General features: G+C 45.1%; 1 protein-coding gene across 10 annotated transcripts in view; it reads right to left on the reverse strand.

Annotated features, from left to right (window-relative positions):
* LOC120904394 (solute carrier family 12 member 4) overlaps positions 1-27,347 on the reverse strand; it is a 152,348-nt gene that overhangs the window by 70,226 nt on the left and 54,775 nt on the right. The window contains exons 1-2 of one of the 10 annotated variants that reach the window (XM_040314336.1): positions 24,115-24,246; positions 7,773-8,126 (exon numbers count right to left, since the gene is read on the reverse strand). The exons of 4 other annotated variants lie outside the window; for them this stretch is intronic. In XM_040314336.1, the coding sequence (XP_040170270.1) occupies positions 7,773-7,902 (130 nt within the window). In that variant the 5' untranslated portion in view covers positions 7,903-8,126; positions 24,115-24,246. Of the gene's footprint in view, positions 1-7,772; positions 8,152-8,307; positions 8,576-23,980; positions 24,090-24,114; positions 24,247-27,347 lie in introns of those variants that run through there. 5 more of the 10 variants (XM_040314339.1, XM_040314340.1, XM_040314335.1 and 2 more) reach the window with 5 other exon arrangements.

Raw genomic sequence — 27,347 nt, forward strand, 5'->3', positions numbered from 1 at the left:
GATCATGGGCAGCAGCAGCAACATTATCATGGTGCTGGCCAACTTCCTGCACCGATGATGGTCCATGCTGGTGATGATGATGATGATAATCATACGCTCTCCTGGCCGCGAACGTTTTCCATTCGGTAGCATGTTCCCTCCCTTTCGCGTTGCGTTTGGTTGCGAAACGAGTCGGGACAAATGTTTGGTTGCGGTTACGAAACCTCTTTGCTTTGCGCCGTCTGACGCTTGCTGGAGGTGTCGGTGGGCAAACAGGGGGTACGACGTCTCTACTTAGGACGAAGCCAAATTTACCGCTAGCAAAAAGGGGTGAAAGGATTGGGTTTAGTTCCCATTTATTCTCCATATACTTTATTTGCAGGAGGTTTTGGTGGGATAGGTTGAAGCATTGTTGTATAATGTATTGTTACACCAACTTTGGGTAATTATAATTATTTATCCGTTAGTGTTTATTCGTGATATTGAGCAATTTGGATCGTAACTTGTAGCAAATAAGATAAAATAAAATAAAATATCATCAATTGACAACATAATAACACATAAAATCACTATGTATTTTAATCGTATATTAATTGTAATAAAAGTAAGTCTTTACAACACTTTTGAAATGTACGAAAATGATCATAAACATGAGCATAGACAAACATTAAAACAAGTTAAACATATAATCTTTGTGGTAGAGTCATTTTTGGTGGTTCTTAAATGAAAAAAAACCCTTCAAAAACGTGTGTTTAATTTTAAGTATTTACTGATGCAATTAACTAAATTGGGAACGCTAACTCCAAGACAACGCTTTCCAAGGGTTGCCCAACGCTGCTTGACTTTGAAGAGCATTTCACATTTAGCACATCCTTCTTCCTACGCATGAAACAAAGCTATACAAACAACTTTTCGCTTAGTATGAAGTCAATTTAATGATGTAAATAGCGTTCGTACGGCGCCGTCACGTTGTCACTAGCGCACGCAACGCGGCAGGAAATGCTTCCACGGCCAGCTTTAACGAAACATTATTTTTTCCTTATTTGTTCCTTTGTTCATTCTCAGCGTGGCTTATCCTTTTTTCTCGTGCCGCTTTGCTTCACAAGTGCGCCTCGCCCGGAAGCTGAAGGGGAAGACGGCAGCAGCAGCAAACGAAAGCCAACGACTGGGAAAAATTGTGTGCAACTTCAGAAAAGTGTCAAAAGCAGCATAAAATATTCAATTGGGCAAAAATGTCCCAAAGTGGAGAAAGCACTCGCTCCTTTACACTGAAGCGCTGCGACCTGCTTCTCTCCAACCCCCGGGGAGGGGTTGGGCAAGGTTGGGCTGGCAAGGAGCGACGGTTAATGATGGGTTTTTGCAAGCGAAAGGACCCCGGGACGGCCGACGACACGCTGACTTCCTTAAGGGGTTCTTTATCCGCCTCCTTCATCGGGATGGTCCGGATGTTTCGGCTTACGGGGAGGGATTCGAGCGCAAAAGCGGGACCTTAAGGATTCCGGGACGCTTTTGCCGGGTCGGGGGTCGGGTCGGCTTTCATGTATAATTCAGCGTGCAGAAATGAAAAAGCAAAACGCACCGCAAGGCGATGCCGATTGCCGGTAGTGGTAGTAAATTTTTCGTTTTGTATACTGGGAGTACGTGCAGCCGAGGCAACAGATCCGAGGAGTGAGGTTAGTGCTTTGTCGAAAGAAAACTATCATAACTTGTGCTGATGATGGTAGGATGATGCGATTGTGCCAGAAAAAAAAATCAATGTTAATAACAGTCGGCTGTCATTCCTGCATCGAAACTTTTGGCTCGCGGAAACATAAAGAACTATAATTAGATGTAAAATGTATTTTTGGTTGAAAAAAATGTTATTAAAACATACTATACTATTCATACTAATGCATATTACAGGGAAACGAACAACCTGAAGTAATTGTATTCAGCATTGTAAAAAGTGCCAATTTTATTTGCAAAAGCTCGCTGCGTAAGCGTTCGAAAAATATTTACCAGTCATTTCAGTCAAAAAGCCTCATAATTGCACCAATAATGAATATCCGTCCAGGTATGAGGACCGGAACATTCACTGCGAGCTTTTGCGCAAACATTAGACTGTTTGCCGAACGTTAAGCACTCCGCACTCCGGCACCGTATCAGCCGATCACAGCGGCTTCGCTTTGTGCTTCATTTTGTCCACGGCGAGGAGCATTGAACCTAGGGACGCAATGAAAAAGGCACGAAACAAAAATAGCCTTCTGTTCCATGCGGAAAGCAACGACCGCCGCTGAAAACAACGCAGTCAAAACGCTTTCCCAACACACAGTAAAATTCAAAAAGAAAAGCCCTGATGCTCAGAGAGAGAGAGCACACAACATATAGTTGCCACGCGATTTTGGTAAGCGACCGGGTCCGGGAAGCTTTAAGGCAGTAAATATCCATTTTTACTGACATTCATAAATTCCGAAGCGCCACCAAATATCCGTGCGCTGCTACGCGGCGGCTCTACCATCTGGCCGACAAAAATGTACAAAATTTTCGCAAGCGCACAGAGTATCAAAAATTGGACCGGGTTGGCGCTGGAATCCTCGTACCGTGCTTTTTGGTGAAAAAGTTGCTAACAGTAGACAGGTTTGTTGGGCGGGGGGCGCACGAAGGTCCCGCATGATTTTCGCCAATGTTGCCAAGCTGTTTGAAAATAATGTTTGGATGCCAAGCGCTGAAATCGAAAAAGGTGGTGGTGGATTTCCGCAAAAGGTCCCGCCTTCCCAGCGAACGGTATGAAATATAGAATTGTTTAATTTTTTACACCCAATGTCCCAAATCACGCTTCCCAATCCCCTGCCCTTTTCAAGTTCCCCTGTGTGTGTGTCTGTGCGTTATCTGAGATTTAAAGGTACCGCTCATAAATAATTGAATACTTCGTTTTACAAGTAATAGAGGACAGATAAGAAGCAGCACCAAAAACGTTCCATACAAAATGGTTAATAAATTGGATTACCGGTAGTGATCCAAGATTGGATTGGTTTTTGCCAGATTGGTGATTTATAGGAATTAGAAAAACCGTGTTTGAGTATGGCTTAACGATGTTTTCCGCTCATCCTAAAGAGCACGGAAAAATAAACAAGTTTTACTTATTTCATCTCCCACAGGCACAAGATACCAAATAAAATTCCAATCTCTTACCGGCCTCGAATATCAAGACGTCCAACGTCTTACACAGCAAGAGCGCACTACAGGGCCCGGGTGTGCTCGCGCATAAAAGTGATAATAAAGCATTATGCATTATGCATTCTGAAGTGCAGAACAGGACGAAAACGCAAAGAATAGAAAAAAAGTTAAAAAAAACCCATGGACAAAAGAACCAGCTCAAGAATAATGAAGATAGTTCTTTCAGCTGCACCTGATACAAAACGCCCAGAACAAATAAGATGTTTGCTGTAGCAAAAAAAAAACGAAATGGTTCCAAGGAAAATTCATTCGTCTTCTTGTACCCAGAGATAATGAGAAAGTGTCTCGGCAAAAGTGTGTTCACGTTTTGCGTGCGCCAAGATGGGGTTTTCGACTCAAGCTGTCGGGAAGAAAGTGCTACAACGAGCAAAAAAAAACACGCATTTATTCTCCTCCATGAAGTAGCGCGCTGCGCCTTTTGTTATGCAATCTCATCACATTCACAGTAATGGCTTAAATGTGTTTCCCTTGGCTTGCAGAACTCGCCTGCCGGTCGAACCCTAGCGTCCGGGCGAGTTCGAAGCAGCGACTGTTTGTCGCGTTTCGTCACAGCAGAGTGAACATCGGTACAGATGTTTGGAAGCTGCCCAGCTATGAAGAACGGCCAAAACGGTTTGCCAAACCTCCCGCACGCTGTGTTGCGCAAAGGGAGCGAAATTTATCTAAGTTTAAAAAAAAAAAACAAACCAAAACCAAAATAATAACATTTTCTCTGCCTAACAGAAGCTTGATTATGTGAGCCTAAAGGTTTACTTTTTGCATTACATATTTAACTTAGTAATTTGATCATTTGGCTCATTTGAACATATTTCATATTCACTGTTGTAAAACATGTCTTGTATGTCCAACATAATGTAACTTCTTCCAACAATAGCACTTAGAGCGGCTTGGCACTGTTGTCGATAGAAGAATCAAGGCGATAACTTGGCAAGGACTTGCTTTTGGCAGGTATTGCTGTCATAAATTAAAAATTACAACGACATGATGCATGAGAACAACAACGGAGTCATTAAAATATTACATCCACCCTGACAGGTATTTCACTGTTGGGGCATTAATTGACAACAGCTGGCATTGCCACTCATTGTACCACCACCACTTCAGGACGCTTAGGCCCTTGGGCTGGGAACTTTACGACTTTACGGTCGTACAGTGAACATCACTCGACGAACGAAAGGCAAGCAGAAGTGAAGCATCCATTCTCAAGAGACTGGGAACATATTTTCCCACGTTCTACTTTTCGACAATTCTTACCACATTTGATCTGCTTGAAATTCTAATTGGAAGAAAATTACATTAAAATTGAGTATCGTTGAGGTGATGGTGGTGGTGCGAAGTTTGCAACCATTGCTAACAAAGCCCCAACGAAGAAACCAAGCGTATGGGAAACCAAGCGACTGTTTGCAGCTTAGAGGGTTTGCCTTTCGTGTATGTGGCTCTTTAGAATGGGGGAAAACCCGGTGGTAAATATTTGAACAGTTCGCACACGTTTCGTGAGTGGGATTATCATCGATATGTTGCTACGGGCATGACGTGTAACTCGATGCGATCTGCCAATTCCGAATGATGATTGTCGATAGTTCGGCCTCGAACCACACAGCATTAGAAACGATGTGCTTTTCGAGAGGAGCAAGCATCACCGTTTCCTACGGGAATTTTAAGCTTTCACATTTTACAGACTCTCTATTGGTTTCCCACACTGACTCGAAAGTACAATTAGAGCCAATTTGGAAAGAGAGAGAAAAAATACATCCCTGCCAAATGGTTATGAAAATTGATGATGGCTTAGTGGAGATGTTTAGCAAACCACGGCTGCCACTGTTAATTAACCAGCACCAGAGCAGCAACCGGTTTCGGTAAGTAGGCTCGCCCGTACAATCTGCTTCTCGATTCTGGGCGGGCGATGAGAGAATTAATGATTTTTTAATGACCGTGCCGGACGAAGAAAATCACTGCGAGCAAAATGGGTTTTCTCCCTCCGCTGCCTGCGCGTGAAACGGGTTTGTAGCGCAAAACGGCCATTTGTATTGAGGCAGGCTAGTAATAAAGGCACATGCAGTGCACGACACGGTGTGATGCGTTGGGCGTTTGTTTACTTACGTAGCTGGCCATTTGAAAAAAAGGACTCTATTTATAGAGTGGCTGACGCAATCAAAACTATGCCTCCTGGGGCCAAGGGCAGGGGCCGGAGAGCGGCCAAACATGTCCAAACAACAACCGTACCACCACGACCGTGGGGACGAGATTTATTCAATTATTTGTGTTTACATTGGCCATCCCACACCCTCCGGGAGAGGCAAGCGAGAGGCAAAAATAACAAAAAGAAGCGAGCAAATCCTGAACTCAATATACTCTTTCTACCCATGCCGGAAAACCGACCCAACCAAAGAGCTGGGTGTAATGTGAGTCCATTCGAGTGGGAGTGGGAGGGCGACAAGGAAATCAAACATTCGACGTGAGAAACGATGTGTTGCAGTGTGGAGATGGGGCCGGAATGAGAAAAAGACAGCGCGGAAGCGATACGGCAGACGACAGGGCACATCCAAATTGACCGACGCCGGGGCAACATTTGCATGTCTCAAGCGCGTCACGTACACGGAGGCACAGTGTTTGGCCGCCTTCTTTAGCCAGCGGATCAGCCAGCTCGGAAAAACACTTTCACTACCCCGGGAAATGGAAAGGTTTTGCTGTAATTCGATCGTCGCTAAAGCATGCCTGGAGGTGCTGGAAAGTGCTCTCAATTCCGAAACTCTTCACCGCGCGCACAGCCGATGAAAGACGCGTGCCAAACCAACCAACCAACCAACCTTACACCTTTACAGTGGAATGTGTTCGGGGTAGTGGTAGTGGTGGAGAGTGGTTTAACCTTTCGGTGCTTCGGTGTACAATTATTTTGGGCGCAACCGTTCGAAGCATCGATTTCCGTTTGATGTTTAGATGCTGCTGGTGACAATTGAGAATGAAGCAGCATGGAGAGAATAAAAAGGTTTGATTCCGAGTGGTGTCACTTTCAACCATTTCAAACACAATGAGGATTCAGTTTTTTGTTGTTGCTTCTCTCCGTTGCAAAAGGACTTTTCGTCGTATAACAACGAACCATTCGCCGGAAATTGTTACTCGATCGGTAGTTGACAGGTACGGGATGGTACGGGTTGAACTCTATTTGCCTGTGAAGCAGAACAGGTTTTAACGCCACATTAGGTGGTGGAGCTTTATAGACGAGCGGATAGAGTCATCACTTTGCACACAGGAAATCGCTGGATCGAATCTCATTTAAACCAATAAATAATTGTGATTTCATGGAGCATTATTGAACCTTAAGTTAAGGTTAGTTCCAAATGTAACAGATTCAAAGGAATCGTAATTCGTATATTGAAACAAATAATCAAAAACCACACAATTCTATCCAACTTCTGCCATAAAACAGCTCAAAGCTCTTGTAACATTCATCCGTTTGTGAATAATGAGTTCGGCAGAAAGTTTAGCTCGCCAGGCGAAAGTGTTTGAGCAGGTCTCGTGCTTTTGTTTCAAGCTTACTTTACGATTACAACGGTACCGCACTAACAGGGCTACACGACATTTCCGTCCCCAAGCACAGCCCGCCCGCACGCAAACGGCCAATCATTTTGCCTTTCTAGGAAACCCCCGATCGGAACAGCCACAAAAGCCATCCTCCCCCGAATGGCCCGCATCCCTGATTTCCGATCGTGCCAATACAGGGAAGGCAAATCAATGCCCTCAAGCGAATGCGGCTCCATTACTTCACAGCATCATGTCAGCATGAGCGCGGTTCGCCTCCTTCCAACACGCTGGTTGGCCCGTTTGTAAGACAGCTTCCGGGGAAAAGGTTTTCCTTTTCACAATTTTCTCCACCGTTCGCACCGTGTCCAATCTTGGTGTTAATTTTCCGGTTCGTCGAATTGCAGCCGGGTTTTGTCAACAGGGCTGCTGTTGCTACAAATGGGAAAAACGGGGGAAACACTAACTGGGGGCTGTCATTGATATCAGGTGCGCGATAGAATGGTAGATGAAACCGCAGCACAAGTGCACAGTGGCCAGTGGCGGTTTCCGATCGGTACAGATGCATACCGCCGATAAGTGTGTTGAATATGGTCGATATGAATTATTTAAAGCCACACCACGCCGTCCATCTCTCTTGGCTTTCACGATGGTGCACGGTGATGGTTGTTTAATAGCTCTTTGCTTTCACACCCTTTAGCTGGGAAATGTCGGGACAGGAGCTTCGGCTTCAGAAGATTGGACGGTGTCACCCAACGGATTAAACGCCCGGAAGTTATTACAAGCTATCATAATATTGTTTTTTACCAACCCAAAAGGAAGAGCCAATTGGTTTAGCAATGGTTTCTCGCATTAAAGTTTAATCACAATTGTCACAGACGTATTTTGCACACGAATGTATTTTCTAGCCATTTTATGAGGAACAAATATTCTCTGTTTCATCGCAATGAAGAAGGTGTCATTTAGTTGGTAGTAAGTTTAGTACAGAAAAATATTATAAAATTAGCCCAAAAGTATTATTTTTCACCGCAACATCACCAACACTACACTTCCATTACCTTTTCCGGCCGTCTTGTTCGGCGACGCGCCCTTGCTGCCCGCGTTCTTCTGCTGCACGGCCGGGCTCGCCTGCTTGCTGGCGCCCTTCTCGGGATCGCCGCTGGCAGTTTTGTTGCGATCCTCCGCCATATTGCTTACGGCACTCTTCACACCCACCTTGCGACTATTTCACACAACACTCTCACACACACACACTCACACACTTACCCACACGCTTTTACACGGACAACAAAATGATTCTGAGCCTTCTTTAATCACACGCACACACTAAGTACATATAACGGGTAGTAGTAGAAGTAGTACAAGCTTGTTGTGGGTAACTTTCGCGTCACAGATGAGCTGGGACACACACGCTGGAGGGAAACAAAAATACGACAGCTACAGATAATTGATGGGTTAACGTTTACACCGATGAACGTTCAAACATGTGTGTTTTGCTTTTTTATCATTTTTTAAATAAAATATATAAATCACTCAAACACACTTCTCAAGCAAAGTTTCTCTTTTTTCATTTGATTTAATAAAACTGTTCACCTGTTTCTACACTTGTCAAACATTCCTCACTCCCGACGTAGGGGGAACGAAGTCACTTGTACACTTTTGGAAAGACAGGACCCTGCTGCATCCAGTTCCAGTAGCACGCCCCAAAACGACATGTTTAACACGATCGTTGCCAATCCGCAGCCACTACGATCACCTCCATTGAGACGGAAAGACGCGTACGCGACGACGCCGAAAGCAAAAACGAAACTCCACACGGTCGATCCTGCCCACTGCGATGCCGCGAACGATCTATTACCGTTTGCGATCGGCCAAACGGTGCGATTTGCTAGTGACCGCGAAAAATTAGAACATAACGATGCGAGATCTTGCGATGCCGAAAGAAGAAGAAAACAACCGTCGGCCTCGAGCGAGAGAGAGAGAGAGCGAGTGAATGAGCTGAAGTTTTCCCCCCCTTCCAACGGCCCAACGGGGGTGGGAGTGGTGGTGGTTGGTGATTTTTGCTCGCGCTATTTGCTATCCGCGAGGTTCATGAAACGTGACCCTCACCTGTTTCCAAGTTTTCAAAATAGACATACTCGTGCCAAAGGAGAGGAGCAGGAAACACTGCTCGATCGGAATTAGAAGAAATAGAAATAGTAGGAGGGGTGGGTGGGGGCGAAAAAAAAACCAAGATGACCCGGGAGGTATTTTGCGCAGAATTCACGCGAATGATTAGCGGATGACACGCACGGCGACACCTTCTCCACCTTCATCACACACGGCCGTCATCGCACGGCGCAATCATAAAAATAATCTGCCGATCCAATCAGGGCAGGGAGGAGCCATGGTACAACTGGCCGGTAAGGAATTTTGCCAAAACATTTCTTCCTCACCTTTCCGCTGGTTCTTCTTCTTCGTTCTCCCCTCCTCTTCAAACATAGCTTCAATTTTGCTGTTGGCCGTTGGTGAAGAGAAAATTGAATTTAGCCCTCGAGAACCGATGAGACAGATTTCAATTTCATTCGACACGTTCTGCCTGGGTTCTTGGTGAAGGCAGGGGTCTTCAACCTTTTTTTTCTGAGTATCATCAATTATGCGATTTTATGCAATATTTATTATTACAGAAACCAATACACGAGACTCCCGAGATACGACTCTATTTGGGACCGAAAAAAAGTCCTAAAGCAAGGTGTTAGTTGACAGAGTCGTATGTCGAATCATTATATAGTTTATAATCCAAGTTGAAGAGCCGAAATCTTAGATATCGTGTATTATAACGAAAATAAAATATGGATAATGCATTTATTTTATTATAAAAGTCATCTATCGTGTATTAATGCTGAAGTTTGGGTAGTTGGGGAATCTTTTTACATGTGTATGTAACGATTACCAGTGAGCAATGGAAGAAAAATCCATCAATGGGGGCCTTCACGAATCTAGTTAGTTTTTTGTATGGAGTTTGACAGTTGGAGACTGAAATCATGTAAACACTCCATACAATACCACACAAAAAACTAGCCTGCGATTTTCAGTCTAGAAAATTTTAGCCTAAAAGCTAGAATTAGATTCGAGTACCTGCTCGAAAACACGGTGTTGTTTACATTTATCCCAAGGTGCATTAAAGAGATCAGGTGGTGGAATCTAGAATTAAAGTGTATGTAGTCCAGGTGGTCTCATAGCATTTTTTTATGACCAATTTTGAACATCACTTTTTGACAGAACGAGTGAAAACTTTTGCTCCAACGAGCTTTCTGGAGGCTTGACGAATACTCAAAACACTCTTAAAATCTTCATTCAGAAGCAGAAGCGATAAAAATTATTTCTTATTTAGTGATGCGACTTTAACATAACATAAAATATTCAAATTGCTCAAACTAAACTCAACTCTCAAAAGACTCAACTCAAAGTCGTTCAGAGTCGTTAGGAGTCGTTAGGAGTCATTGAGTCGTTCTGATTCCAAACGCCTCCGAACGACTCCGGACGACTCTAAACGACTCCGGACGACACCGACTCCAGACTACTCCGGACGACTCCAACTCCGGGCGGAACTAGTGGTTACGATTTTGGCGGAGTCAGAATCGGAGTAACAATAACCGGAGTCGGATCGGAGCCGTGAGTGCCCTCCAAAGAGCACATCACCAGTTCAAACCACCAAAAGCGTAAACATGTTCTATCGTTGGAAGTGTACAATCCCTGCATATACAGAACATTTTTCACATGCCAGGCAACCATATTCTCGCAAAACACCGTTCCCTGTTCCGAAACGGAACGCTCGCATGCCTTGATTGTTATTTTATTTCTATCTCTTGTTCTTCTTTTTTTTTTGGTTTGCTTCTTCGTACCTTCAAAAAAATTATTTTACCCATTTTCGCCGCATGATCCGCAGCACGACCTAAGACCCCGCCGCATCGCGTAAGCGTCCCACAATCCCGATGATGGATGGCTCAAGTGACGAAAGAGCAAAACCAAAAAAATGAGATAGGGGTTTTGCACATAGCGCACACGTTCGCTGCTGCTGCTGCCAAACATGCTGCACAACACATGACACCAAGCACCCCGGTACGGCTCGGCGCGATTTATGGCTGCCGGGGCTTGTGCTTGACGAGCTTGCCAAGCCCAACGTTTGAGTGGGGGAGGGGTGCCACTGTGTGCGACGTTTGAATCGACGGTTTTTGAACGCGCGCGCGCGCTTGTGTGTGTCTTCTAGAAGATTTTATTTATTTATTTATTTGTTCATTTATTTATTTATTTACTTAGTCATTTATTTAGCATCGCTCGATTCACGCGCAGCGGTTTTCAGAATTCGCCATTCCCACATTACCGATGCTTCAAATGTGTTTGCACAGTGGGTGGAGTGGGGGGGAGGTGATTTTGCGAGGACAGTTTTGCTAGCGTCTATCGTTCCATTGCCAGCACGAAAACGGCTCTCTCGCGGCTTCAAATCTTCATCGATGATGGATAAAACGACGTTTAATCTTAGTCGGTGCGGCAAACCGCATGGAAAACTAGCTCACCAAACTGTTCAAATGTGAATTTTACTGCCACGGTGTGTATTGCACAACACGTGTGAAGTTCTTTCAAGCGCAGCAGCTGAAATTAAAATCCCAACGCTTATTGCCTCAGTTGACAGCATTCTTTTAGCTGGAAAATGCCTAGAGACGGTGATGTGATAAAACCCATTCATTGATTCGATTGACTCAACATCACTTCAAACGCGGAAAGACACAACACCAGAGCTTCCTTTAGAGCCAGTTCAAGCACAGGTATGACCTTTATCTGTCCTCTGTTGTTCGAACCGTATCATGTTGCCCCCGCCTGCCTTCAGTATTTTTGCCACCTCGATTTATCCTCTTCTCGGAATCAACACTTTAGCGAAAGAAGCACTACTAAACATAATCACTTCCACCGTACACACTCATCGAAATTCTGCTTGGTAGTAAGTTTTCTACACCGCCCGCACAACTTGACCTATTTCCAGAAATTTGAACCTCACCGCATTACGACGGATGGAAACATTTCTAGCGCTCTAGTAAATTGTGTTTTTTTCCTCCTTCTGGGTAATGCTTTTTATCAGTACGCAGAAAAGCAATTTACGATTTGTAAAATTGCAGCTCACAACACTTGGCTGCTGGTACACACACCACCCGAGTACGCTCAGCTGTTGAGACGGCACTGTAAGCGCCTACAAGATGCGGCGGACCATTTTGATTGAAACATGTACGACATCGAATTGGGGAGTGGGGGAAAGAAAAACTGATCAATCTTGATACGGTGACGACCATCAAAAGCGTGCGAGGGTCACGGGAGCGAAACATCAAACAACAGTTTGACTTTTGCTAGCTTTTCTGTGTGCATTCGGCTTTTGCTTTTGTTGCTTTCCCCCCCTAAGCCGTACACTACACCACGTGTGCTAATACCAGTGTCAACCGAGCGACCGACGCTTCCGCATGATGACCGTCACATATGCAATGCATCTTGCTGCTCTCGCCAACAATGCCATCGACGAATGCGTTTCCCACGCAGTCTTGCTGTGTTTACAGTGCGCCTTCAGGTGGGCTCAGGTGTGACATAAAAAACGAAAGCTCGGGTCGTTGTTTTGCATACGGCGATGATTTATAGTGTACCATACCTATACTCGACCAACGCATGTATATTTCATGTATGGTTCTTGTAGGTTTTTTCTAAAAATCAACTCTAAATTATTTCAAAATTCAATTGTACTCCAATCAATTCAAAATTAAATGAAAAAAAATGATTTATTTCGACAAATATTGAAATTAAAAACGAAAAAAACGAAAACCAGTTCAAATTAAGCCTACGCCCTGCAATGCCGTATAAAGTTTCAGTTTCCAATTGGATCAGCGCTCAGTGGAAAGCGATTCGAAACTCATTAAAACGAGAATTAAAAGCAATGCCCCCCAGGTACGGTATATCACGGGCTCACTCGCACCTGCCTCTCTGTGCAAATCAAGCCCAAAATGAGGCCAATCGTAGAGGAGCGTGCATTTGCTTTACTTTCTCGTTCATCCTACTCTATGCATTGTCGGACTGCTTTGTGTTGGTGTAGCTTTAGAAAAGAAACGAGGTTGAGGAAAAAAAAGCATTGGAGAACAGAATCTCACAATTAATGTTCAGCGTTTTGGTAGTGTGCGAGAGACGATATATTATTTTTGTTCTTTATTTTTGTCAGGAGAAATAAATCTCGATATTGTGCACCCTGTTTGTTGGGAACACAGTTTTTAATTTCATCCTAAGCAGTTAGAAAATCTTCTTCAAGCTTTTCTACTATTGCGTTTTATATCGTTCGCTTCATTCTAATATTGTTCTATTGTCAACAGCCTATTCTTTTTAAAATATTTTTCGTTGTACTTTATAGATTCCAGCTTCTTTTTCTAGTATCATCACTCAAAATGCAAAGCCAAAAAAAAACAAACAAACAAACAATACAAACATTAAGCTCACAGCACACAATGGCGCTATTTTAGGTTTGCGCTAAGCGCTTTCTGTTCGCCGGAAACGAACCGTGCAGAAAGTTTTACCTTTCCGAAATTGTATTTCTTCCTACGCACGTACACACTCACACGCACCGCACAAAGACCCTCACACGACCCAAGCTGAGCCAAAGGGAACGTACGTATAAAGTAGTGCCAAAAGTCCGCACGGTGAGCGAGAAAGTGCGGAAACGAAGCGCGAAAGGAAACTTTTTGGAGCAGATCTTTTGCCGTGTTTTGGCGGCGTAAAAGTTTCGGGGCAAAAGCAATTTCGAGAAGCTCTCTCGTTCGTTTGACAGTAGCGCCGAGGTGGTCGAGGTCGTCAACATACTGATCCAGGGAGGGGAGACGGGATTGGATTGGATTGAGGTAAGCGGGAGCTGTATGAGCTGTATGAGTAATTAAATTAATGCGATCCTAGAACACTCCGACCAGCGATTGAGGTGGGGTTTGGATGTGTGTAAATCGCTAGTGGTGAAGGCAAGCGCGCACATGATGTACGGCATGCTTGTGTGTGTGTGTGGAATGTTTTGGCAAGCTCCTAAATTAGCGCATATGACGCGTGGGCTCCTGTGCCAATGTGGGTAATGTGGCCACCGGGCACGTCATAAATATTGGCGAGCGGGGTTTTAGTGTAACGCTTCGCTGGTTATTATTATCCTCGCTGCAGTCCAAAAGGTAGCAGCTGAGCAGCTCCCGCAAAGCAGCCTCCCGCTGTGGGGCAACTGTATTTGATAAGAACGCTCGATCCTGCACCTGGCATATAAAGAAATGAAAGTTTCTTAATTGGACTCAAGCACAGTGCACGGTACCATTAAGTGATACGATGGAGAGCGGGAACAAACGCTTTCTGGTTGTTTTTTTTTGCCGCAACTTAAACGCTTTCGGGAGTTAATTTCCCGTCGGAGTGATGATGTACGAGGTAGTGGGGAACAAGAGTAGCAAACAAACAGAAAAACACAACTCTTCCGCTCGAAAATGACGAAAGTGTACGAGTAGTTGGAGAACATACGTTTTGCTGATTCTAATGTCACTTAAGAATTTTCTGATTCTAATAGCACATAAGGTGGGCATAAGACATTCGTTTCATTTTATAGCACAGTTTGGTTGGCAACTGCTTCCTCCTCTCATTGACAGTCGTATAACGCCCGCGAGGAAGCGGTTGTGCAGTAAAAACCGAGACCAAAACGGCGCCATTGCCAGACACACCCACCCACATGGCGCTCACAGTGAAATACTTTTTTTATTTCGGTTTATGGTCGGAGGTGGACATTACTTTCGATATTGTACCACCGAGCAGGCGAGCAGCTTCAGGAAGTCAAGCGAACAGGAGGCACATTAAAAGGAAAAACTATCTCCCGAGTAAATCCACCGAGAACGAGAACCGGAAGACGAGATGCATCTTTTGCAAATTTCTTGAGCTACGTTTGCCGGTTGCTCGAATCGCTAGCAACCATTAAATGTTTTTTTATTATGGGCTTGCATATTTGAAAGCAATATTTTATAGGATGCGCTATAAAGCAGCTGCTCCAGTTGGATTTGCTGCTCCAGTTGGATTAGCTGTTCCGGTTGAGAATTTCAGACCGTTTCAAACGCCTACTGAAGTTGTCTTTGCTAGTGTTAACAAAGCCTGACGCTAACTCAATACGACGCGCCAAAACCTCCATCCAGCGGGTTAAGCTAGCCACACACACACACACACACACACACACAGCTGACCAAATTCATTATATAAATAGGGTCATCTTCTCACCATCCGGTAGAGCGGTGGTTTTGCGTCGCTAATCGGATTGCAAACCGCCCTTCTCTCCCCGGTGCCCAGGGAACATCTTTGAATGGCCTTCGAGCGAGCCAAACCGAGGTATCAAAAGCCCTCCACCACCGGGGGCTGGTGAAACCCCACAGCGAAGGCAATCATTCACGGTGAGGGTGAAGTACAAAAACACACATACACACACTGTGTGTCACCGGCTGTCAATTAATGGCTGATGACCGTAGGCATATAACACCCGCACCAGTTTCGATGTGCTCAGTGGAACTCCACGGCAACGCACCAAAAGCGGTTACGCAATAGAGGTTTCTCTTTTTTGAAGCGGCCTAGGAGAAAATGCACTCCCAACGACTCGCTCGGGAGACTTACGGACGCGTGTGCGTTGTCCAGCCCAGCTAGTCGTCGTTGACATTGAGATAGAGCTTACCAATTGCACGCACACACAAGTACACGCGTTGCACAGAAGATAGCAGGAAGTTAGCGAGTTTGGTGAGTCTATCAACTGCGCGCTGTACACAGGGAGCACACGGAGGACACGTTTGTTTCCTCCCCTTAGAGGCATTCCCGAAGAAAGCAGGTCTACCGGAAAAGCGCTCGTAGTGAAACCGGAAGGTTGCCGCTGGGGCACCCACCATCCTGCGGGACCATCCAGCTCTCGATGCGGGAAACGGGGAACGGTGCACGTGTTTGCAGCGCGCGCACACGCGTTCCGCTCGTATCGTGCGCTTTAGAGGGGAGAGAGATAGAGAGAGCGAGCGAGTGGAACAGGCTGGCCCGTAACAGGCAGTGCGCCTCAGGACGGAGGATTATCCCGGCAGCAGCAGCAACGGACGGTAGTATTGTGCAACGACCCAGTTTTGCCGTCATTGCACAGGCCTGTATTTTTTTTTTTGGTTTTGTTTTTCGTTGAGCTAAGAACGGAAACCGTTCGGTAGCTCGGTGCAGGAATGGAGGAAACAATGAACAGAAGACGGAGCGTTGGTTAGTGCGCCGCATTAAGTATTGATGGAAATTATTGCTTAAAGGAATTATGGATGTTATAGTTCACTCATTCTGTTCGGGCGGCTTTATAGGTGCTTATTGCTAACGGCCATTGCAAGATAATGCCAATCAATTGTATGTTGCGCTTTTAAAAGGGAAATTCCAAGGGAAAAGTTTATAACATTTAAGGCTTAAAATTTGAGTCAATTTAAGTTGTGTACATTTTTAAATACATTAAACAGTATTAAACTTAGCGTTACAACTTACAGGGTTTCCCACAGTTAATAGATTGGTTCCCATTAATTTTTAGCGGGTTCCTATATTTTTTGGTGCGTTCCCACGATTTTTTGGCCGTTTCCTAGGATTTTTTGGTAAAATTGTATTGATATCCAATCGAAAAATACCAATAAATTATGAGAATGAACTTAAAATCTATGGGATACGATCAATAAATCATGGGAACTGACCAATCAATCGTGGGAAACCCTGTATTCTGTTTGCCAGCTTCAATTTTTGTAATAGAGTTGCCACACAATGCATTGGCATAATAATAAAACTTTGTTTATTAAACATGATTTTCAACACATCACAAAGAACAGTCAAACTCATTCCAGCTTGAAACGTTTTGAAAATTATGTGCAAGAGCTGAAATATTATTGTGATGCAAATGCAATACTTGACAGCTGTTAAAAAACATCTTGCAAACCGATGAAAAATGTTAGTGACATTTGAAATTGACTGGGAAAACCCTGTTTAATTGCAAAATAGCATCTTAAGACATAATTTTTTTATGTATAAAACAATCATTTTGAATTTTTGAATTTTAAGCATACATTTTGAAAGAAGGTAAATTAAAACAATGCTTAATTACATAATTTGGCGATTTTTTCGTTTTCTGATGGATTGAAATGTGTAGAATAGATTTCAGGTAAAATTTGTGTTACATTTTAAATAACTTGAGGAAATATTTTTATTTAGTACGTTGCTTTGGTTTGCTCTATAAATCATACAAAACTGTCTATGAGTTAGACAAACTGCCAAATGTCTCGAAAGAGCATGTCGTTTCAACTGGTTATAGCATTAATTATCATTATCTGAAGGAAAAATTAGACCAGCAGCAGCAAGTACATACCGCGCAATGTTGCGAAATTAAACAAATTATCCACAGAGTATTTAATTCACAAAAAAGTAACAAGCTTTAAGTTTAGTTTTTTTATCATTGAAATGATATTCCAGAAATTCAACCAAACCAAGCAACAACCACTAAGGACTTACAAGCTTCCTCGCTAATACATTTATAAACGTCCCATGTGTATGACCGAATGCACGCAAATAAGTTTTCCATTTTCACACGAGCGCATTAGTGTGGTTTCTCGTTTGTACTAAAATCTTCACCCGAGCGTCTTTATACTATACTTCAGTCGTAATGTTCCTTTGGACGCATTTCCCTAAGAGCTTTTCCTGGTACATCGGATCCTGAAGGTACTCTTATTTTATCTTCACCCTATATTTCACTCTCTCTTTCTCTCTCCTCCTCAGTTTTGATCACTGTACAGCTCTGGGTAGAGCGGTTTTACGCCCAGAGGCTTGGATTTGTCAAAAACAGCTCCGAATACCCCCAAAACCCAGTAAACGCAAAACGCGACCCCTTCAAAAATAGACTGTGCGTGACTCGCCCTATTTAGGAGTGTGAGGTTGGGCACAATTTTATCGGTATTTCACTATTTGTAAAACAACCGACTCATTCTTACGGTGTGTCACGAGTCCACCCGCCACACCGTCAGACGGTTCTTGGGATTGTCGGGTTTGATGCGAGCGAAAAAAACAGAAAGAAAGCACACGCCTTGGCTCCATTTCCGAACCACCCATTTTTCAGCTTCTTGGGTGATTATGTAAATCACCAGGATTGCGGAACCCGATGAATGCCAAAAGCTAGGGGGCTGAGCAATTCACACGAATCCTTTTGCGTCGCACTGTTTTGCCCGCGATTGTTTGCCACGAAGCTGGCTCTGCATATCCGCTTAATCCGCGGATCGAACGGATGCTGCTGCTGGTGTCGAGCGAAAAAATAAAGAAGTGTTGATAGTCGATTTCTCATTTCACCCCCTCTTCACTCCACCAGCTCTCCGTCCCGGGAGTTCTGGTGGTGTTTTTTCTTCTTTTCTTCCTGCTGGATTTCCAACCAGTTCCGGCACAGCAGCGCGTTCAGTTGAAAGCGAACAATCGACAAACATTTCCGGAACTTTCGCCGCGAGCCTTCCCCATCGCACGCTGTGGCACACACTGCGAGTGCAAACCAGGTGTGCCACGAGGCTCGCCCCGAGGTTTGGACACAATGGTGCCTGCCCAAGCTTGCCCGGGATCTCCCCGGGAAAGGTTATTTTATTTTTGGATCGAGTTCAAAACCGATTTTCGACGAGTTTGTCGATGGGCATGATGATGGGCTTTGGTTGGGTCCGAAATTGGATGCAAAAAACGGGTGACTGGGCTGGAGGATGTGGGGAGTGAGTGAAGAGGGGTTTGCAGAAAACAAATGAAAAAAGCCTAAATGCTCGCAGAACTCCACAACCATGAAAGTGGATAGGAACAGTCGACCAACAAAAAATGGCTGCAGTTTCCGAGGTGCACGGTGCTACAAATCGTTTCTTTTCAGCTGAATGAAGCTCGAATTCGATTAAACTCATCCGTAGGTTTGCGAACGCCACTGGACAGGGTGATTGGGGAGGAGTTGCTCCCTTTAGCGAATTGTATAATTTGAAAATAGTGTGGATATGGAATCCCGCATAAATAAGGCATCACTGCAATGTGTATCGGTTGATATGATGGGAGGATGAGTATACATGACGAACTCTCCAAAAGGAGTAGCGCTTCACTCAACCAAATTTCATCATATTGAAGAATGTCGTTGTGTACCAGCATTGCCAAAGATGCCGAATAACGTGAACATCGTCGTACTGTCAAATCGAGATGTATAAACCTCCAGGGAGTACTCTAGCTAGATTCTAGACACTAGACGCTGGACGCACTTGAAATAAGCAAGCACAAATGTGTATATAGGAAAATAGGGTCTCCACACCCTGTCCAGCAAGCAGCAAACATTCTCGCAGCCAAAGTTTCACTCCACTCTGCTCGGCGCAAAACATGCTCAGTTTCGTTCCAATGTCCAACACACTGTCAGATCCCTGTCAGCTCGTGGAACGAGTTGGAGTCTTCCCTCGGAGTCCTCGGTGTAGTATGCAAATTTCTGTCGTTTGTACCACATCTGGGACAAACTCGGGGATGTATACATGGAAGAAGCGACGTACAAAAAAAAACCGGACACATCGGCGACATTTCGTCCGGTCGTTTTCGCTGCAAGGTAGAAAGAGAGTGGATGGATGACACACACAAAAAAAAAAACAACCCTTTTCGGCCAGACATTCGGGACTATCCAGAAACTGTTTCCTGCTTGCCCATTCCCAACCCGACGCCGCTAACATTCGTCGACCGGGGGTAACAAGATACAGGCGCCAATAATTGTACCCCATTTTTGCTGCACGGCCACGGCGCACGAGGTGAGTAATCAGGATGATGATAACCTTCGTTTGCTCCGTTAGTCCTTTGAAAAAGATAGCGGGCGAAACAAAAAACGCACTAGAAATGAGCAGCTTTGGAGTTGCTATCTCAACTGGCGAAGCTTGGAAGATAGAGAGAGAGAGAATGTGAAGATGGACACTGCAGACACTCCACAGCTTAGGTGAGATCAGGATCTTGAAGAGTATCATTTGAAGCACGAGAAGAGGGAGATACATGTGGAGAAAGGAGGAAAACTTCCAGCTAGTAGTCGCTAAAGTGTCTGCTCGTCATACGCTTGATGGTCCCCAGGAATGATGACGTCCGAGTACGGTGTGCTAGCAATTTCGTTGATTGTGTGATCGCGAAAATTGAAATTCAAATCAAATTTTGCTTCACACCAACTTCTCGGGCCTCATTGGAGAAGCCCTCGCCCCACACCGAATCATCCTTTGACTTCGCCCATCTCATCGCAGCGTACGGGGATGTATAGTTTTGCAACCAACCTGCTCGGAGATGAACGAATGGGAGGTGCTCAAGCAGCACAACAGCACAAAAATGCACCCACAGAAGATGCAAACACATAGCGCCCATCGCCCCAAAACCTGAGCCGTATCATTACACGCGCGGAAAATGTTTGCAAAAACTCAATTCTCTCCTCCGCCTTGCGATAATGTGATTCGTGACGAGCAGAGGCTTTCACCACCTCGTTGCCCGACCGTTGCAAACCGTACACCGTGTGTTTTATCAACCGAACGATAAAATATTGAAGTGGTAATTGGATTGCTGCTGAAGCGTAACCTGGCGCATGTGACAAATTTAAACGTCACCGCTTCACCGCGTCGAGCCAACCGTGGGGCGATCGAGAGGGAGGCTGAACGAAGCGCCCCGTGTGGTAGGGTGCCCCCGTGAAACAAATTTAAACCGATCGCAAAATTTTCGCAACGATAAATTGTGGGAACGAAAGTCGCAAATTTATGTGTCTCGTGCAGGGATGCAACAGGAAAAATGGTGAAATGGTGTGACCGTGTAGTAGCTTGTACCGTATGTTTGTGTGTGTGTGTGTGTGTGTGTGTGGTTCAACATTTTGGGCGCCCATTATTTCAACACATTCGGTGGACTGTTGGGGGTAGTGTGTGTGTGTGTGTGTGTCGCAATGTATTTGGAGTGGGTGGGCTTTGAGCAAATGTGATAAATAAAAAGTTTTTAAATTGACTTCATGCACGGGGCCAACAACTTTATCCATTTGTTGATTAATAAAGTTGATTGCGTGCCGTTAGCTTAGTACGAAATGGGGGGGTTTCAGAAGTTGTGGAAATTAAAATATGTTTCACAATAAGAGAAACGTACTAAACAATGTTTAATGAAAATATTTCTGACTGAGCAAATATATAAAAATGCAAAAATATAAAAGAGTTCTTATGGTTATTTCAATTTGAAAATCATGTAGAGTGGAACCCCGCACTCGTTACACGAAAAACTGGTTCTGCGGGAGGCTTTTTCTGTATAATTTCTATGTAAAGGTAAATAATTTGTCCCAAGACCGCAAATATGCTACTATAATGGCATATACGCATGTGAAGAAATCCACTGTTAAACATATCCTACTAGACTTATTATCCAAAATAAGTAATCCTCATCACAATTAATAATTTCTTGTTGTTAGAATAACTATGAACAACGAATAGCATGAACAAAGTTTTTAATATTTCGTTCAATTTCATGGCGCAAAACAGCACACTAAACACACACCACTTATGTAGTCATACGAAACTCCTCCAACTTACAGCAATAGACAAGGGATACTTAATGAACAAGTGGAACCAGAAAAGCGTATTAGATACATTCGTCAATATACAATTATACGGAACTTCTTCTTCTGGTAACTAAACGATTTTTTGTATCGAAACTCTCAACTGTCTGAGCGATAATCAAAATTATAGAAATGCTCAATAATAACCGATCGTTATCTTAATTTGAAATCTGCTCTCAAAACCTGTATTCTGAACACGAATGGTATTGCTCGTTATGCGAGATTTTACTAGTTAAGAGAGGTATTTATTGAGCATTTTGATTTGATCGTTATGTAAAAAGAATCGTAAGAAAGGGATAGACATATTTTTTTGTAAAAATTAAAGTGTAAAATCTATCGAAAATGAAACACAATCGTAAAAAATAACTGATATAAAGTAGAAACAAATTAAAACAATGAAAAACCGAACATTGATACAGGGACAAAAAATAAAATAAATCTTATAAATGACTGGAAAATATGAAAACAATAAACAAACATGTACAATCAAATCAAGAACAAATTAAGGCACATTTTTTATGAAACTTTTTCATAACTAAATCAACAAACAATTTCAAAATGGGTCCAATTAACACGAAAAAAAGAATGAGAAAATTCTTTTTTTCTGTTCTATTCTAATCCTGCGCTATCAATTGCGCAACCGTAGGGGTGTGTCATGTTGGTACTGGGTTACTACCGTTAGTGTTGATGTGGATCTACTGTTGTTTGCGATTTCTTGTTTTTGGCAGGTTAGCGTGTATGGTTTCCACATTTTTGTTTGCACAAACATGCTGTCAATCTCAATAACAAATAGTGCATTGTGTATCTCTTTGCTCGGTTGTCGGTAAACGAACCGTGATTTGAGCCGCACATTCACTGCGTTCTTTAGATGACAGCTGTCAGAAGGTGTTTGCATTTTCTTGCCTTTCCAATACGATTCAATTCTAGGCAGTGTAAAGAAATACACATTCCAGTGCTTACGTTACAGACCGTTACATGCGAGTCGTGTAGCACGTAAGTGAGCGAAGTGAAGCACGTGAGAGCAGTATGAGACAGCCGTGTAACCCCGTGCACAGTGCTGGTAGAAAAAAAGCTACACTTAGCGAGGGTTAAAACACGCTAGCTTTACAATTTCCATCGTCACATGGGCTGCTCCACATTACTATCGCTGAAGCGGGACAAAAGGAACGTCCGTTAAAAACAGAGCACCACAAAATGCGGCTACAGACGGCTCTCGGAGCGTGGTACATCATCCCACAGGAACATCAGTCTTTTTTTTCTGCCAGCTGTGATAGTGTCCGTCGGTGGAAGTATACAGTGTGTGTGCAGACCGAAGAAGATACCCTCCAGGAAAGGGCAATTCACGAGCGGAGAGGCGAGAGTGTATTAATTCCACAGCAGATGGGCAGGCATGGTGCTGAGAGCACATCTCACCCAGAGTAAAAGGACGAAGAGCGAAAAAGGGATAGCGCAGAGCGACAGAGAGCGTGCGGGCGCGTGAAAGGCAGCAAGGAATGCTGGGAGTCACGTTTTTATGGTATTTGTGCACCCCATTACTGGCTCCATCGGTCACACAGTTTCGCGCGCACGCACTCACACAAACACGCAAACGTACGGTAGGCGAATGGGCAACCCAGGACATTGGGGCAAACGTCAGATAAAATGTGCGCACAGTCCGTCAGTGGAATACATTTTGCACATAAATATTACACTATTTACGTTCCTTTCCCGGGTTTGCTGGTGTGTAACACATTATTTTTCGGGCATGAGGAATGTTTTGCAATATTTTTTTAGGAGGATACGATTGACTAAAAAAGGGATTTGGTTCATTAACACGATAACGAGTAGCAAATTCAGCATCAGCTGGAGCCTGCTATCGAACAGGCTATGTAACACCACTTCACACACACACGACACATTGTTTCGTACACCCATACAAAAACACACACACACACACACGCGTGTATTTGCTCGTGATTTGGTTAGAAATCCGCAGATACACTCTTTGCAGAAAACACGCAAAACACTACCAGCAGCAAATCTGTGTCAAGTAAACAACCGTGAGAAGTCGATTTGTCGAGGTTTTTTGTAGGCGCACTTTCGTTAATGGAAAAGCCCAGTCTTGGACAGAGAGGGTAGAGTGAGCGAGAGACACAGATCCGCTGCGGGGCGATAAACGGGCAAGAGATGCAGGAAGCAAAGGCAGGCCCTATTTCTTGCGAACTGTCAATCGATGAAGCACCTCATGCAGAATGTTTGTCACATAAATGTTTTCCCATACGCCGCGTAGCGAATGTTTGACAGCTTCGCACACACACACACTTAGACACGGCAGTGGAGTCACATCATTAACCTGAATCACTTTATTTTTAAAACAAAAAATCAACTGGGATATTGAGGTTGAGAAATGTTTACGCCCTCGTTTGTAAAAGTCCTCTCAGGAGTGGAGGCAGTGTACGGGCTTTCTGGAGCTTCAATGTTTTGACATGAGACATTGGTTGCAGGATCTCCCCATGATACAGCGCAAGCCTACGCCTTATCTGCTGTCCAGTTTCTAGTTCTAGCCCAATCTCCAGGCTTCTCCACCTAGCACTGCACACATTGCGAACAACACATCACATCACAATCCATCCCAACCTGGGTGTGGACGCACAAGGGAGATTCGCGGCACACGGCACAAGTCGAGTCCTCGCACGACTCTTCACACAACAGCACGGGATGGAGTCTGCCACAGAACCAGGTGGAAGCCACCGTTCCGGAACCAGGTCTACCTCTCTAGCAGCCGGGACTAGTACCAGCGGACCCTGCGATGGTGACGTCAGTGCTCCAACTGAGCAGATCTGGACTGATGCGGTTCCCCAGAAGCCTTCCGACCGACAGCGCAGAGGGCAGAGACTAGCACAACAGCAATCGGCAGCTCCGAGCAATGGCACCGTGTGGGTATCGCACGCAGCAGCATCCAGCATCCAGCAGTCGAAGGCGGCAAGGAGGAGGAGGAGCAGTTTGAGAGGCACGGCGAGAGCACACGACGACTAGGGCAACACAAGGCTACACGCTACACGAAGTTCTGGCGTGTGGCGCGTGTATATATCTCGAGTGTTTTTCGAGAGATCGTGGCTCTGCGATAGAGCGCAACAAAGCGCACAGCAGTTGTGAGCGGGCCGCGACAGGCGCGATAGAGTGGGAGAGAATGCCTCGGAATCCTAGATATCGAGCTGTTCCGCTATGCTGGCAGGGTGTGTGCGTTTGGGAGCACATCTCTCGTCTGCGCGCGTGTGTGTGTGTGTTTGCGTTGTGCGGTGTATCACCCATTTGCCTGGGGATAGAGCTTCTCACCTCATCAGCAACATCCGCTGCGCCATGTGGAGTGCTCTTTTGTTGTAGAAGTGGAACATTTCTATCACGTTGAGCAGTCTTCGTGCCCACCGTTCCCTTCGTCCCCCTCCGCCGCACCTGGACAGGGGTTCTAACAGCCTCCAGCAGGCTGTGGCCGAGAGCAGGAGCACACACAAAAACGTGCAAACTCTCTCTTCCAGCAGGCTCACAGCACAGTTCGAGATCGATTTCCGCTCGGTTCAACCTACACAACCACCGTGCACAAGCTGTATGTGAGTGTGGTGAAAACATTTCGGTGCCGTTTTGTGTACCCAGGCTATAAGGCACGCGGTGGAGGTGTGTTATTCCTTTCGGAGAGGGGGGGGGGGTGCACCTTAGCGCAAACGAGGGCTGTCACGACGGATGACGGTTAGGTTTCGGTTGTGTCTTCGATCTGTTTACAGTGATAAACACAGCGAGACTCCGGAGCGTTTGGAATTTTTGGAAATCCGGTTCGAAGGACCAGAAACTAATAATGCATGCAATTATATATTAAGAGCATATGAAGGTTTCAAACAAATTCAAACAGCTTGTAATTCTATGAAATGAAGATATAGCATAAAGAACTCAAAACAACAGCAGAATTAACATCTTCAAAGCGGTGGGGGCGCACTTTTGGGCAAACACTTTACGCTTAATCCTGCCGCCGAATCAAACGCAACGCAATGAAGATGCTGCAAAACATCCCCAGGATAAGCCGTTCCACTTTCCACCATGGACCGGCCGGTGGGGAAGGTTGCTAGAGGGAACCCTATCCATTATGAAGCGCCACCGAACGAGCACAATACGACGAAATAAGGTCAAACCCATACAAATGCCCGGATGTACAACCCAAAAGGTTCATCCGATCTCTCACTCACACTCTTTTGCTGGGCGCCACGTTCTGGGGGATGCAAAGCGACGGCTAACTTTCCCCTCGGTTGAGTGGCTCGATTTTCACCATCACCGAAACCATCCCAGATAAGGGGAGCAGACATCCCAGTAGCCTGCTGAGACTTTGCTTTTCCCCTTTTGCTCACGAAGTAGTAACCCATGCCCGGTGCCCGAAGCCCAACAAATGTGCACAATCGGCTTTGGATTGTCGGGCGGTCGGATGTTTGCGCGGCCGTACGGTTCTATCATCACCGCTCAGAACAGGAGCGCACACGCGCACCCACCCATACACACAGTTTCATACAGGGCAGATGGGCAGAACAATGTCGGAAGCGCTACTTCCCATGATTGAAGGTCATCGCGTGGCACGAGGGAACACGAGCGGCTCGGACCCGTGCGGAAGGCTTCTTTTGCGCTAGTTTGTGTTGTTCTTTTAACCCCCTTTTTTCGGGCGTTTGCTGCGAAAGCAAACCGTAGCGAAGAACCTTTTTCTTCGCGCCGGAGATTTGCCCGTTCCCTGCGAGTAGTTGGGCAATTATTCGATGAACAGAAGCGTGAAGAGACATTGTGCGCGATAGAACAGTCGTTAGCGAAAGGTTACGGACGTTAATCCCCAGCGCCGGGCATTAACTTTAATTCGACAGATATTTTTGATGGGCTGGAAAATGAGTTACGCGGTGTGTCGAGGCTGACCATTTAGCGGCTGACGTGATGGAACCGCCTAAAGTGGAAAATAATTAATGAACCATTTTCCACACTTTCCTCGATCGGATTAGGTAGATAGGATGCAATATTTCCTCACCAAATCGAGTACCGTGTTTGAGGAAACGTCTAAGAGAGGGAGCTGGAAAAGAAAGCAGGGCGATTGTTCAGTACCACATTTTGGCTAATCCTTCCCCACAATCAATCAAACCGAAAAGCGGACCTCTCTAGTGGTGGGCAAACAGCATCAGTTCCGCCAGAACCGTTTGCTCCGCGGCCCAGTTGGCAGGCAGCAATAATACCACCAAGCGAACGGATTACAAAACATGAGACAATAAACAAGGATCAGCCCGATGAGAGCTTAAGCTTAGCGGTACGGCACGCGGCCACCCCGGGACAGTTCCAGCACGCTTGGCGGTGGGCATTTCCGGTGCGCGCAACCAAGCGCAACCCGGGAACGAACATAACCGCGAGAGCGGGCCTACTCGAAAATTCTCCCCCCCCCCTCCTGCTTTGTTTTTCTTCCCCAAAGTCCCCAAGAGCTTTGTAGGTTTCGGTGTTTGTTCAGTGCGCAGGTCCACCCGAAACAGGGTTGCCCTAGGGTGGGACTGCTGGCATAGTGAGCAAAGCGTGCTGTTTTTTTGTTTTGTTTAACGGTCAACCGTGAGTTCCTTCTCGTGGGGGGGGAACACCGATGGAAACTGGAACGGTTCCCCCGTTCTATGTGTTGGATGTGATAGGCGAAAGTAAGCAGTCACACATTGACCGAGGCTTCGTGTGATAGCAGCGGGAACAACATGGAACGTGGTGAGCAGGGAACAGGCCCAACCATGCTTGCATGTGTGTGAGTGAGAGCAAGAGACCAGTTCAGTTAAGTGTCACGAGGCAAGAGGCTTTGAACTTGAGAGAGGCCATCAAACTATCGAAAGAGATAAAGCGTGAAAGAGAGCTAACATGCTTGCAGCCTGTGAGATAGAAGCATTCGTGATGAGTAAGGTCGCAAGAAAGGGAGAAGAAAGAAAACGAGCTCCACAGCTGCTACCACCACACCAGT

This window comes from Anopheles arabiensis, chromosome 3 (genome assembly GCF_016920715.1).
Source record: "Anopheles arabiensis isolate DONGOLA chromosome 3, AaraD3, whole genome shotgun sequence".
NCBI lineage: Eukaryota > Metazoa > Arthropoda > Insecta > Diptera > Culicidae > Anopheles > Anopheles arabiensis.